Source organism: Neodiprion fabricii, chromosome 6 (assembly GCF_021155785.1).
Source record: "Neodiprion fabricii isolate iyNeoFabr1 chromosome 6, iyNeoFabr1.1, whole genome shotgun sequence".
NCBI classification, from domain to species: Eukaryota; Metazoa; Arthropoda; class Insecta; order Hymenoptera; family Diprionidae; genus Neodiprion; species Neodiprion fabricii.
Window position 1 is genome coordinate 25,932,780 of NC_060244.1, and position 15,390 is coordinate 25,948,169.

General features: G+C 37.2%; 1 protein-coding gene across 3 annotated transcripts; it reads left to right on the forward strand.

Moving 5' to 3' along the window:
* Positions 1-169: 169 nt before the first annotated feature.
* Positions 170-13,723, forward strand: LOC124184512 (cytoplasmic aconitate hydratase-like). 3 transcript variants are annotated; one of them, XM_046574289.1, is made up of 16 exons: positions 170-321; positions 1,272-1,364; positions 1,462-1,628; positions 2,484-2,629; positions 2,949-3,018; positions 3,192-3,515; positions 3,673-3,844; positions 3,940-4,157; positions 10,584-10,743; positions 10,845-11,065; positions 11,295-11,451; positions 11,657-11,892; positions 11,977-12,113; positions 12,220-12,367; positions 12,791-12,957; positions 13,140-13,723. In XM_046574289.1, the coding sequence occupies exons 1-16, from the start codon at positions 315-317 to the stop codon at positions 13,390-13,392; spliced, it is 2,676 nt and encodes an 891-aa protein (XP_046430245.1). In that variant the 5' UTR covers positions 170-314; the 3' UTR covers positions 13,393-13,723. The 3 variants fall into 3 exon arrangements, with proteins under 3 accessions (XP_046430245.1, XP_046430243.1, XP_046430244.1); XM_046574287.1 differs by lacking the exon at positions 170-321 and adding an exon at positions 367-391; XM_046574288.1 differs by lacking the exon at positions 170-321 and having other exon boundaries at positions 1,262-1,364.
* Positions 13,724-15,390: the final 1,667 nt, after the last annotated feature.

Here is a 15,390-nt window from a genome sequence, read left to right on the forward strand (position 1 = left end):
ATTCGAATGTGAGAAACCACAGAGGCAAGAAATAAATAAATTTTCAATAACGATTCACCCTTATTCTCATTTAAATCGAAATCTACGCTTTCGAATATTCAAAATTAGGAATGTCATCATCCCTCCATCGGTAGTAATTTATCTTCGCGGTGTGCGCGCGAATGGTGGGTAGATATGACACACATCGAGATTCACGATAGCGTCGCGACGTCGACAGTTCGACGCTAGGCGGTCCCAGCGCAACATCCAGCCGTCAGGTTGCCGTCGTGTTGCGCTCTGCAGTCCTGGTGAACGTGACTTTTCGATTGCCAGTCATGGCTGGTGAGTTGCAGTACGATAATTTGTTTACCGCTTTGCAGTTGGCCTAATTTTCATAGAAATATGCTGACAGGTGACGGCACGGGTGGATAATATTTGCTACACGCCTAGTAACCTTGGGAAAATATTCGCTCACGTTGAAACATTTTTATCTCTTACGAAACAACGAGCATAAAAATTAATATTCATGGATAACGCTGATGGTGATCACGAAAAAATATTTCTCTCCACTCCTATTTTCTTCCATTGCAACAATGGATAGTTTATCGTATTTCGGTGTACTTTATCTTCACTCATGTTAATCGTTATTACAGTTAAACGAAATAAATTAGCCTCTTTCATTTGTTAATAACTTTGAGCTGCATGGCTGGTATGTTAGTCGTTTGTCGATTGCCACATCATCGACATATTGCAGAAAATTCTTTTTCCGCGTCACATGTGTCAATAAAATGTTAATGAAATTCTTTCCTGTATTATGCTGAGGTGTATACAATTTTTCACCCAGTTATCAAAAGATTTCCATTTACTTGCGAAGCGTCGACCTGTTGAGCTTTTAAGATCGCAGAAACGTCACATACCTAAGTCGTCATCAAGCTATGGTGTTGTCGTTAGTAAATAACTTACTTTCTACATATGGAATGAATCACATTATCTCTATTTTCCAACTGAATCTGTAATTTTCTCTTCTTAATCTTCAATTCAATACTTTCTGAAATTACTTTTTTTTGTAAGATACTTGAAGGTTTGTGAATTCACTACATCGAATATTCAAGATGTATCGTCAATTGCATTCGACCAAAAGTCAAGCCTGAATCGTTGAATAAGATTGTATTTAAGAATCGTACCTTCGCAACATTCAAATACAACTGGACACCGAGTCTGCGTCATGAATACTTAATTGTTACATAATCCACAAGTATGTCAACATTATACTCATCTATTTATGATTCTAGGGGAAAATCCGTACAAACGTTTATTGAAGACGATTGAGATCGGAGGAATAGATTGCCAATATTATGATGTCGCCAGCTTTGGTGATAAATATGGTACGGCCTTTGTTTGTTATCATATTTAATATAAAACTTCGTTTTAACATGCAATATCACAATTTTTGTAATAATTTTCATTCAATGTTATCAACAGATAAGTTACCCTTTTCCATAAGGGTTCTACTGGAAAGTGCAGTTAGGAACTGTGATGAATTTCAAGTAAAAAAGACAGATGTAGAAAAAATTCTGAAATGGGAGACAAACCAAAAAGTTCCAGAGGGGGTCGAGGTCGCCTTCAAACCAGCCAGGGTTATTCTACAGGTAATGAAGTACATTTTTCTTTAATCATTAACTGCACAAATATGAATTCAAAGACTCTAAAATAGTTGTGTCAGTTTTTGGGTATAAAAGATTATTCAAGAAATGAATTAAAACTCTCTGATACTTTGTATTATTGTGTATATTATTACTGGTTAAGTAACACGTCTACAAATATACATCCTCAACACTTATCTACGAGAAAAATATCATTGCATCATTATGTAATAAATCAGAAAAACGTGGCTAAGTTTACTGATAAAAAATGTGAATGCTTTATCACAGGCCAAAGGTCATATTGTTTCAGCTTCATAGTTGCCGCTCAATTCTTGAACCATGTAAAATCTTTCGAGTAATTTCCCATGATAGCTACATCAATTGCTAAAAATTCGTTCTCACAATCTTTAATCGCTTAACTAGTTATAAATACTCTATTTTCATAGGCTAAATATATTTATCTGATTGAAATTTGCGTTCAGTCGCACAAATCACATTTATTATATAAAAATGGAATTTTATTGAAATCTAATTTCTCATTCAAGGAAATTGATTTTATAAGTTAATACATTTTCTTCTGGGTATGTGAATTATTGTAGTTTTACACCTTAGTTGTAGCTCGATAATATGCACAGTACAAAAGTACTCAATATCAGATTCAGGAATGTTATCTGTTCAGAAATCTATTACCAAAACTTGTTTGTACAAGATTAAGTTTTAAGTGGAGTGAGGTACAGAAGATACCATACGAAATTAAATATGGGTAACTAGCTTTAGTCTGACAGCCTTAATATTGACCAGTGTTTAAAATAGGAAATAATATTTGCAATTTTCAAGGGTTTTTAATTAAAAATTTTTCAGGATTTTACTGGAGTACCGGCAGTGGTCGATTTTGCTGCAATGAGAGATGCGGTGAAAAGCCTTGGAGGTGATCCTGATAAAATAAATCCAATCTGTCCGTCAGATCTTGTTATTGACCATTCCGTACAAGTTGATTTCACCAGAGGGTAAATGTTACTGTAAAATTAACGATTTTGGGATTAAACAAAGTTGAGAAGTTAATGATGGCTTGATGACAAAAAATTATCATTAAAAATTATAGACGAACCAGCATTTTTCTATTCAATGTAATACAAAAATTTTTAAATGCAGTATGCTTATCAACAAAAGAATTTTTTATTTATTTGTGAATAATTAATATAATTGGTATTCGTTACGAATTGATTAATTTATTTTTTCACGTATCCAAAATAAAATTTTTATTTAGTGTTAATTAAAATTGTAGTTATGCATCCAAATTTGAATATACAAATTTTTCATTTCCAGTGATGACTCTTTGAAGAAGAATGAAGAACTCGAGTTTGAGAGAAACAAAGAGAGATTCATGTTCTTAAAAGTAAGTTGTACAGACCCATGAATTTCAGGTTCATTCAATTAAAAAAAAATAAATAAATGATAATTGCAGATTTTGAATATTATCTAAATATCAGTACCTATAAGTAGTCAATAATTCAAAGTCTCCACATCATCTGGCACTGTTAACAATAGTTTTTAATTTCCAAAATCCAGTGGGGTGCGAAAGCTTTTAAGAACATGCTGATAGTTCCACCTGGAAGTGGAATTGTACATCAAGTGAATCTTGAATACTTGGCAAGAGTTGTTTTCAACAACGACGGTGTTCTCTACCCAGACAGCGTTGTTGGAACAGATTCTCACACAACAATGATCAACGGCCTTGGAGTTCTGGGTTGGGGTGTTGGCGGCATTGAAGCAGAGGCTGTTATGCTTGGCCAAGCAATATCCATGCTCCTCCCAAAAGTTGTTGGCTATAAACTCGAAGGGATCTTGAATCAATATGTCACATCTACAGACCTTGTACTTACAATTACCAAGGTAATTTTAGAACGTAAAATTTTGCCTGCGCTCTCCTTCTTAGCATTATCTAATCTCAGTAACCGGAATTTCTCTCTGACTCTAATCCTCAAATTTTAAAGTTACGTGATTTACGGTCAAAACCATATTTACTTTGCTGACTATTTATGGCTACTAGAACTTACGTCAACTTGGAGTCGTCGGGAAATTCGTTGAATTCTTTGGTCCCGGGGTAGCGGAATTAAGCATTGCCGACAGAGCTACGATATCGAACATGTGTCCAGAGTATGGAGCCACGGTTGGATTTTTCGCCGTCGATCAACAAAGTTTATCATATCTCAGACAGACAAGTGAGCTACATTTTTCAATTCATCGTTGTGTTGGTTCCGTTAGAACCCTATTGTTATTTAACGATTAATTTTTCAATATACCCCGCACCCTACAGGTCGTTCGGAGAAACACGTTACTTACATAGAAGAATATCTAAGGACGGTGAAGATGCTGAGAAATTACAACGATCCCAGCCAGGATCCAGTCTTTTCGGAAGTAGTGACTCTCGATTTAGCCACAGTCGTCTCGAGCGTAAGCGGACCGAAAAGGCCGCACGATCGCGTTTCCGTTTCCGACATGAAAGACGATTTTCTGAGCTGTCTATCTGCTAAGGTAAGATAGCGATTAAGGGATTGCGTGTAACTGGAATGAGTGACGCATAAATTTTTGCCATGTTGATAACTCAAGCAAATAACGACAAAGCAAAGTACAAATCTTCGGAAAAATGATGTAAACATTTTGTGACCAGTAGAACTCGGTAAACGGGAACAACGAGTAGATATGTCGCAGATTTCGAGTATCTGAAATTCAGGCGCCGTCGATGATGAAGCAGCACTTACGTGGGACAAACATAACCCAGTGACGAATCAAAAATATCGTCAAACGGAGTTATGTTCGTCCCATATCGTACTTTGTTAACTGAATTGAAAGCTAGAAAAAGAAAGCGGGTGTGGAAAATTTTATAAATGGGCGATTAATACAGAAACAAAAGTTCCCTGTTATTGTTATCATACAAGTAGAGATGATGATTGTTGGACAGAGGATGCGCAGGTAACTACTGCTGTGATATGATAATTTTATCAACACAAATCACCGCAAGAGTCCCTTCGAACCACAATATCCTATGGTAATGAAATTATCGTGCATTTCCGTGATTAAGCATTGTTAGTCACTTTGTCATTTTCCGTATAAGATCGAATTACTTACAGACGGCGAATTGTGCTTCAGCCTGATCACTCCGCGTACGTGTTTTTCAGTTTCTCGCTCGTTCGTTGCAATCTCTCGGTGTTATGTCACATACGTTTTGCCTTGCTGATCTAGCTTTATGATCCTTTCATTCACCATACAGTTAGATCACCAAAGAAAAATATACGGGACGATCATTTCTTGCGTTCTGCCGTTGATTCCCTAAGTGCTGCCTCATTAGATTCCGATGACGATGCGTTCTCTAGTCGATGAAGACGAGTATTTTGATCTAGTCACGAGCTCAACAATCCGTGTCACTAGATCGATACTGCGCCTCCAGCAGCGAGATACGATTATTTAAATTATTCATAATAATTGAACCGCGCAATATTCTTTACCATTAATCCTGATTCTTCGACTTATGAATAAATATTGTTGATTATGGACTGCCATAGGATGAATCCTACCCGGTGAGGTTTCAACTATATCCACTACCGGATGAGAATTCATCCGACATCAGCCGTTCAAGCTGTGCGTAATCGTACGAATTAAAACAATGACAAAATTTTTACTGTACTCGATATTAGCCGAAGTTTAAAATCGGCCGAAATGAAAATCGAGGAAATATTCAAAATGAATTATTCTAAAGTAACTCTTTAGAGATGTTGAAAAATTTGCAAATATTCGTCAAATCGTAGTCTTCTTACCTCGAGTAGCAGGACGACGTGTGTTTGAATAATGGAAAAATTCGTGGCTATTTCAATATTGAAGATTCACAGCCCAATCCTTATGCCTAAAGCAACCGAAACACTGCGCCAGCAAACCAAAGGCTGAGTTGAATTTTACGCCGAGGAGATTAGAAGTTCACAGTGCAACAAGGAACTTGCAACTAATAGCCTTGCTTGGCCGGCGGGCCTTATTTATACACGTACACCCTCTCCCCACCACCAAACTGACCGTCGGTCACCACCCTCGGTCGCAACTTTTCCGAGAAATATTGAAAAATCGGCAACACCATTGGCCCAGGTATACCCAGGTATACGCTGCGGCCAACCACGAGTCTCTTTGCCATATTTTCTCCTTCCCTTAAGCGGGCTTCGCAAAGTGTACGAGAAATGATTTGTCTGTACTCTGCTTTAATTTTGTACACGAAAAATAAATTTTTATGTAAAAGTCGCGTGAAAGTTATATCGGGATTAAATTATTTCAATTCTCGAATCACCTCAATTTTTTCATACTCGTAACACGAATCAATTACGATTACTCACATTTCCCTATTAATTAATTAAAATAGTGTAAATTCAATTCGTATTGAGTAGCGTAAAAGTATTTTAATCGTCGCACGCATTATGTGTAATAATTAACGAAGCATACATGCTTGTTTTCTGCATTAGAAAAACAGGCCAATATATTTATTGTTAGTTTAGAAGAAAACCTCGCGGTGATTTGTCAGTACGTGCATCATTCATCTGATATAATCGAGCGACAGTAAGAGCTCGCAATACGACGCTGTTAATGTTTGTTAAAAAATGATTGAATAGAAATCGATGGATGTATGTACATACGTTATACCTACAACCAATGACCATAAAACGTTATACAAAATAAAAACGTATACACAGCGGCGATTGTTTCGTCCGACGAAGAGTTTAAACATTAACTCATCCGCGGTTCGTCTTCAGCTGCGATTATCGCTGCTTCGTGCAAGTATGCCTTGTATGTTATCGGTATCACTACATATATTCTGCCGATTGAGGAAAGAAGACGTTGGAGTAGCGAGATAATATAGTTTGTAAATAATTGAAAAACAAGATAAAATCCAATTCTTAAATACAATGTCATGCCGTGTACGCTTGAAACTTTTATCTCGGTCCTATCAGAAATTTCCTTTTTTCAGAAGAACAAGAAACGAAAAAACTATCGCTTACATATTTCCTATGCGCTGAACGACACGTTATAGCTTCACGTTTCCATTTCGTACATCTTGAACTCGTTATATTATACTCATAATACAAAAGCGCGTTCGATTTACTAAAAGTAACTGGTAATGGACGGACTCATTATGCGATCGCCGTCAGGAATTGTGTCGCCTCGGGCATTTGAATTTTGTAATTTTTCAATTGTTCTTACCACACATCGCCTTAATATGCGTGTTTCGTTGCGCTGCGGTGGTGAAAACCTGTTAAGTGGGTGACCTGGTCGATTTCGACGTTGACGTATCTCAAATGCAAAAAATGTCTCAACGGCCTTATTCTCTACGCAATTCCGAATAACAACATTCCAATATTGAGATATGTGAACTTTAATGTTTGAAGATATCCACGTCAACATCGAAATCTACCAACGATAAGCCACCCCCTTAATACCGTTGCCTCTGCGTGTTCAGTAAATTTGGTATTACAGCTGCAGTTGGAAATCGGCAAGAACTTTTTTTCTTCGTCCGGAAATGTATATTTGAACCGTTCGACGTGTACCCTCCCCCAGCAGGCGGTTAGTATGGCTCGTCGCTTCAAGATCTTGGTAGAAAAGCGATAAGTTTGATGCCGGTTTTAAACCAATTTATATCTTACGTATCCGCTTCTGTTGTTTTTATCTCAAGTTCTAACCGACTTCCCGCCACGATTAATCACACACGTCGAACGTAAGATTTGAACAAAAATTTTCCAATAATGAATATAACAGAAAATTTGAGTCATGCAAAGGGACAAACATTTCATGAAATAATTGCCCTTGGTGAATCGTCCTTGCTTTGAAATAATTTCGAAAATAACATTAGTCACTGGATTTGCAAACATCGAAGTATATTACCCGAATCGTAAAGGTAGAATAATTTGTACCAGCAATCCCAGACTCAATGCTTGCTGTTTGTTTGGAATAGCTATAAAATTTAACGTAAATATTTCGGGCCGGACTGTCGCGACAATCCGGTTGTAAAATCAACGCTTTGTCTGTATCGTATAATTAATATTTCTAACATGATTTCTAAAAACGAGGGTCTCGAAAATTCCCCGAACAAAAATTTACGGAAAACTGTACTGCGGGCCTGGTAAATTTCCGATTGTCCGGAACAGCTGTCGGGTTTGCAACCCCGGAATGTGAAACTTGTAAAATGCGCTCGTCTTTATTGTAAATATTCTTGTAGGAACAATGTGTTGTTCTACGTACCCGGGAAAACCAAGGTCGAAAGTCGAAAGCCTGCAGGTGGTTAAACGGTGGAATTCGAGCGTATCGCAATCGGTGATTTTCGGTTTTGCAATAAATTTGTACCTTCAAATAATTTGCAATGAAAATTTCGAGGATGTTTGAAAAATTGTGCGAACTGTCCGCTTCTGGGTATTCATACTGCGATTTTAAATGCGTTGAAAATCCAATTTACACGCCGCGTCAAACGTTTTTCGGTAATATATAACTTCTTGCCCGGGGCATTGAAAAATATTTTCCTAGAAAGTGCAGCCGTACTGCTATATACCTACATCGTAACTGTAAGTTGGGAGTTTGAGCAAGGGAGTCGTAAATTGATGGTGCGCTTTCCTCATTTTCAAAAGCACTTACCTGCAAAAATTTAAATAACCATAGACTGTTGAAATTCTACACGCGGCTAACGGCAGAAACGAGAAAATACGCGATGTTTAAGATAAATTTATCGCTTCACAAAATTCGTCGTTGATTATTAAGTGTAAAAATCCGACACGATGCTTCGGGATCGCGGACAAACGAGAACTGCAGTAATAACTGCATAATTAACTGAGAATCATACGTGAGCTCTCACACGCGCCTTGGCAAATTGCTGATATGACATCCTTCTTATTTTGCATTGCCTATGCAATTTCTATTGTTATACTCACATACTGTACGGATATGCCCGTTCAGCCATTCTCTCGTTATTTCTTTCTCTTTCGTCGTATCTGCCTATAAGTACTTTGAAATTTAAGGGACTCTGCAGTATATCTGCTATCGATTGACGCAATTTTCAAAAACTGTAAGAAAATGCAGATTCACTCATGGCATGATTACATATTTTTTGAAAAAAATAAAATTTTCGAAACGCGGACTTTCTAAAAATTATTACGTAATATTTAAAGACAATACAGGGCTTACGTGTGACAAATGTCTTCGAAAAATCTTTTGGCAGTTCTCAAATGTAACTGTTATTTCTTCTTAAACCCTAGAATTTTCCACAGGACGAATTTTGTACACAGGTATACGAGTGCTGTACATCCATAAAGGCTTTAAGTAAGACCGTCTGATATTTCGAGACAATTGAGTACAGTATGGGCGACGAGGATTGCTGATCGTCTACTTACGATTAGACCCTAGGTATAGAAAGGACCTTAGAAATTGCAAGGCATTCGAAAATTCCATGCGCCTTCCGGGAAGTACGGTATTACCCTGTATACATACTTGCGAGGAATTTTACAACTCGTCTTACGCTTGTAAACTGAATTTCGGTTTTCGCAACGAGATATAAATGCAAATTGTTGAAGCGCGAAGTTGGTGTAATTAGCACGGTGATTAAAGACTTTGAAGATCATATCGATTACTTCATTAGTTCTAAAATTCGAATGGACGAAAATAGTTCCGTTTAATATAACGTTATACACTTCTCCGGCGGAATATGCATGCATACCTATATATATATATATATATATATATATATATATATATATATATATATATATATATATAAATATATTTGTAATATCGCTATATATATATATACATATATATGTACATAGTGATTAGCAGATACATAATATGCTAATCGCATCGAAAATTTTTCAAGCTGATTTCTGGACGTCGCCGCACGTCTCTCCTTCAGTCATTAGTCGCTCGACAGCAATCGTTTCTACGAAACTAATAATTAGCTCATATCCTGCTGGCATTATAGAAATATAGATATATCCACGTACTTATGCATCCAGGCTATTATACTCCTCTGTCACATTTTCTTTTGTGTCTTTTCTTGATTATTATATTGTATTTTCTTAATTTTATGAGCTGTGAGGTATAGTCGTTAAACACCTTTTTTCAAACCTTAAAAATTATATTAGCAATTAGTAAGATTTTTAACTTTGAGAACCATTGTTAACAAATATTTTGATCACCTAGCTGGATAGCGATGTGATGATTTTTTTTTCCTTGAATCGAACAGTTTCAAAAATATATAATCACAACGTGCGTACGTCCGAAAATTGACTTATCTTCACGATGATTGAAATTTTTCAGTCATTGTATCGGAGGAAGAAAAGACGCAATGTATATTCTACTGTAAGGGTATGCATGTGTGAAGTATTTCTAAATATATGAACATGCTATAACGTTGAATCGAATTCTGAATTTGTTGCATTAAATTCGCGCTTTGCATCAGGACGTTCACCTCGGCTCTTTGCTCAAGAATGGTCTATTTCAACGTTTGCGCACAACGCACATCAGGCTGACCACGCGAACTTGTACGATTCAGCAAATTTTGCTTTTCAGTGCAATGATCCAGTCATTTCATGAGGTCAACCACTTTTTCTGCAGCTCTGTCGAGTCGAAATTCTTCCATGTAAATAATCAGTTCGCAACTTTCCATCGCTAAATTTAAACATTAGCAATTTATAACACATAAATAATGTTTTGTCATCATTTCCTGTGAACTCATTGCTCCTGTAATGGATTTTCATGACTTCCACAGTGGCTGGTAATTCAAAGAAAAAAATAATTTTTCTTTAAAATGGAAATTTAAAATAGAAATTTAAAATAATGCAGTCAGGATTTACTGCGTGAAAATTCTAAAGATTACGTACAACACGATAAAGTCGTGGTTTCTTGAACCGTTCATTGAATTTGTTTGTGTTTTGTCCTTTTCAGATCGGGTTCAAAGGTTTCGGTTTGAAGCCTGAGAAATTGAAGACAGAGGGTAAATTTCAATTCGAAGGTAAAGATTACACACTGAATCATGGGTCGGTCGTAATCGCGGCCATCACCAGCTGCACAAACACGAGTAATCCGAGCGTTATGCTTGGCGCTGGTAAGTAATATGCCTGTATTATAATCATGATGAAAATAATATAAATAAATAAATCAGCTCGATAGGCTGATTAATCCAATCTTGTCCGTTTCATTCTTCAGGTCTTCTTGCCAAAAAAGCCGTCGAAGCCGGCCTTACCGTAGCTCCGTACATAAAAACCTCGTTGTCTCCCGGCTCTGGCGTTGTTACTTATTATCTCAAAGAAAGTGGCGTGATTCCAAGTCTGATGCAATTAGGGTTTGATGTAGTCGGCTATGGATGTATGACGTGTATCGGAAACAGCGGACCACTTCCGGACTCCATGGTAGACGCTATTGAGAAGGTAATTGAGTTACTCGAATTTTTTCATGATTTTCATTTACACGTTCTTCCGTTTAATCAATCAATATTCATGCGTCGAACAAAATTACGTTATCGAACATGAAAACGAAATAGTGTTTGATTGGGGATTTTTTATTATTCGCTCTTTGTATATTTTTACGTACTGAAAAATATTGCAATTTTAGTGTAAAGTTGAAGTTTTATTTGTTGATAATTTTATTTCCTTTCAGAACGAACTTGTCTGTTGCGGTGTTCTATCTGGAAATCGAAATTTCGAAGGCAGGATTCATCCGAATACTAGAGCAAATTATTTGGCCTCGCCTCTGTTAGTAATTGCTTATGCAATTGCGGGGACAGTTATTATCGACTTTGACACAGAGCCTCTTGGTGAGTATTGATTATTAAATCAAACAGCTATCGAATATTTGAAATTTATAATGAAATAAGCAGAAGTGATTCAGAGCATGTTTAATGATTAAACGTTGAAGGATAATTATTTCGTTGTTCGTCTTTCCTTTGAAAGCATCTTTCTTTCTACCTTTTCGTTAATATTATCGGGCCAAAAAGTCAACAACTATTTTTCTGTACACAGGACGCAGAGCGGATGGGAAAGAAATATTTTTGCGAGACATATGGCCAACGCGAGCAGAGATCCAAACCATTGAACAGAAACACGTGATTCCAGCAATGTTCACGGAGGTTTATAGCAAAATCGAAAAGGGCAGCGGAAGCTGGTCCAGTCTTCAAGCACCCGAAGGCAAACTGTATCCCTGGGATGCGGAATCAACGTACATAAAACATCCACCGTACTTCGAGGGACTTACAAAAGTGAGGATTATTATTAAATTAATAAAAATTTTCTCATAAATCAGTGCTTCAGTAATTTTTTTCTTGGCGGTCTGTTATTTGTAGGAACTTCCGCCTGCAAGGCCCATTCGAAGAGCTCGCGTACTACTTAATCTTGGGGATTCGGTAACAACAGATCACATCAGCCCAGCTGGAAGCATCGCAAGGAATTCACCGGCAGCAAGATATCTTGCTAAGCGAGGGTACATTTTACTTTCTATCGGCACTAAAATCGTGTTTTACCAAAAATTACTGACGTCAATCCTTTACACAAACATGACGAATGTTCACCATCTTTTTTTATTTCAGATTAAAACCTAAAGAATTCAATTCTTATGGTTCGCGACGTGGTAACGACGCTGTCATGGCACGTGGAACATTTGCGAATATTCGTTTAGTTAATAAATTTATTGGCAAAGCTGGACCTCGCACTATATACATTCCGACTAATGAAGAGGTGAGTGATGGTCTAGTATTTGTAACGTTTATTTATTATTCTAATTGTTACAGTGGTGTACAATGATGAATTCATTATGCAATTTAATAACATAGAGCAGAACCTCGATTATCCGAATTAATTGTGTCCGAGCGTAGTTCGGATAATCGAAAGTTCGAATAACTGAAAGGCAATACATATGACATAAATTTTAATCGACAAACAGTTTATATTAGACATCTGAATACATATTAAATCTCTTTTAAACATCGAATGCTTATTTTATTGGTAGAAGCGGCGCTATGAGTAGGATAACGATGGAAGATGAAAAACGCGCAACAATGTATATTTCGCGCTAACAATTAATTTTTTGACCCCAAGTTCGAATAATCGAAGTTTTACTCTAGCGGCAATTGATTACACCTCTTATTTTTTATTTCACAGATGGACATTTTTGATGCGGCTGAAAAATACGTCAATGACGGTGTACCGCTCATAGCGTTAGTTGGTAAGGAGTACGGATCTGGTTCCTCTAGGGACTGGGCAGCCAAGGGTCCTTTCCTCCAAGGTATACGAGCTGTTATAGCAGAGTCGTACGAGAGAATACATAGGTACGTTGGCCAACCAGACGCGTAAAACTTATTGCTTGAAGACACGAAACGAAAAATCGTTCAAAATTTTTTTAAAGCTTCTACAAAAAATAAAGAAAACTTCTGTAGTAAACCACTAAAAAGGATTAAGAACTTCTAAAATATACGTAGACTTTCTTAGTAAAAATATTCAACTTTCGCAGGTCCAATCTTGTCGGGATGGGTATAATTCCACTGCAATATTTACCTGGACAGACTGCGGACTCCCTGGGATTAACGGGACTTGAGTTATATGACATAATTATTCCCACGGATTGTCGTCCTGGGCAAACAATAACCGTAACTACAGATGATGGGAAACGCTTTGACGTTATTGTACGATTTGATACCGAGGTGGATTTGACATACTTCAAACATGGTGGAATACTCAACTACATGATTAGAACGATGGTTTGACGTGGATATTGCGTAATCGGATCTTATCGAAATATGTTAATTCCATGATTTACTGAATAATATTTACTTAAGAATTGAAACATGCATACATGCATTAAGAGTGTGTAAGGAATTAAGGTATTAATTGGGTCAATATACAATGTATAATACAAATGTCTTAATCGGCTAAATACTGAAATTTTTCTTATTTACGAATGTTGAAATGTATGAACTTATAAAACGAAACCTAACATGACATGTGAATCGAACAATTTGGTTTGTATAAAAATAAGGAATTATGTTGACACATCTTTACTGTTGGACTTGTGAATAAAATAAATTGAGAAATTTATCAGATCTTTCATTTGTATCAAAATTCAAGACTGATAATTTAGGTATGGATTCCATGTGGTTCTTATTCATTAGCTGAATCATTTCGCTGGTGTGACAGAAAGTTCACAGCTAAGCAATCTGAAGTAATCACCTTGGTTTGACTTCTTCTGTCTCGATCGACTTTTTCTCAATGACGTATGTAGGTAAAATGTCGGATTCTTGCGGCTTGGAATATCCAGCAATGGCCTCAGTGTTAGCGTTGATTTCGCTTCCATTTCAAACAAGTTCTAACTAGATTGAGTATATTGTTTGTAGCCAAACTCTGGAACACTTGTCGAATAATAATGTTGAAACATTTCTACGTTTCTCAGCTGTAACCTCTGATCAGTTGATCACAGCGACTTGAGTGTATTAAAGGGTAATTTTTTGCCGGAAAATTTTGGTCTCAGATTCGATTTGTATGACCCTTTCCCGACTAATTGGACCACCAGGAACTCAGAAAACGCAGCGAAAAAAATGTCGAAAATCCAGGTTCTCGTTTTTTGGCTGTAACTTTTGATGCGTTGATTGCAGCGTATTGGGACTGCGCCCAATCGATTTCTCTCGCAAAATCGCGTCGGAATAGTCCATGAAAGAATTAATTTCAGCACTTTTCAAAATCCCGAAAATATTCGCCAAAAATGCAAAGGGGTTATCCTTACTTTTTTTTTGGGCAAAAAACTTTTGGTCTCAGATTCGATTTAAACGACCCTTATCTGACCAATTGCACCCTCAGGAACTCAGAACTCGCAGCGAAAAGAGCGTAGGACCAACAGGAGAGAAATGGCGAGCGAAAAAGCACCTGCTGAAAAATGTCGAAAATTCAGGTTCTGGTTTTTTGGCTGTAACTTCTGATGCGTTGATCGCAGCGTATTGGGACTGCGCCCAATCGATTTCTCTCGCAAAATTACATCCGATCAGTGCTACAATTAATTGATTCCAGCACTTTTCAAAATCGCGAGAATTTTCGCCAAAAATGCAAAGGGGTTAGCCTTACTTTTTTTTCATTTTTGGGGCCGAAAATTTTTGGTCTAAGATTCGATTTGTATGACCTTTTCCCGACTAATTGGACCACCAGGAACTCAGAAAACGCAGCAAAAAGAGCGTGGGACCAACAGGAGAGAAATTACGAAGGAAAAAGCACCTGCCGAAAAATGTCGAAAATCCCGGTTCTCGTTTTTTGGCTGTAACTTCTGATGCGTTGATCGCAGCGTATTGGGACTGCGCCCAATCGATTTCTCTCGCAAAATTACATCCGATCAGTGCTACAATTAATTGATTCCAGCACTTTTCAAAATCGCGAAAATTTTCGCCAAAAACACAAAGGTGTTAACCTTACTTTTTTTTTGGGCAAAAAACTTTTGGTCTCAGATTCGATTTTAACGACCGTTATCTGACCAATTGGACCCTCAGGAACTCAGAACTCGCAGCGAGAAGAGCGTAGGACCAACAGGAGAGAAATGGCAAGCGAAAAAGCACCTGCTCAAAAATGTCGAAAATTCAGGTTCTGGTTTTTTGGCTGTAACTTCTGATGCGTTGATCGCAGCGTATTGGGACTGCGCCCAATCGATTTCTCTCGCAAAATTACATCCGATCAGTGCTACAATTAATTGATTCCAGCACTTTTCAAAATCGCGAAAATTTTCG

What these genes read in the sequence shown, in the direction of transcription:
- LOC124184512 (XM_046574287.1), top strand. An exon ending in AGAGATTCATGTTCTTAAAA is followed by an intron (nt 3,019 to 3,191) that starts GTAAGTTGTACA and finishes TCCAAAATCCAG; the next exon opens with TGGGGTGCGAAAGCTTTTAA. An exon ending in ATCATATCTCAGACAGACAA is followed by an intron (nt 3,845 to 3,939) that starts GTGAGCTACATT and finishes CGCACCCTACAG; the next exon opens with GTCGTTCGGAGAAACACGTT.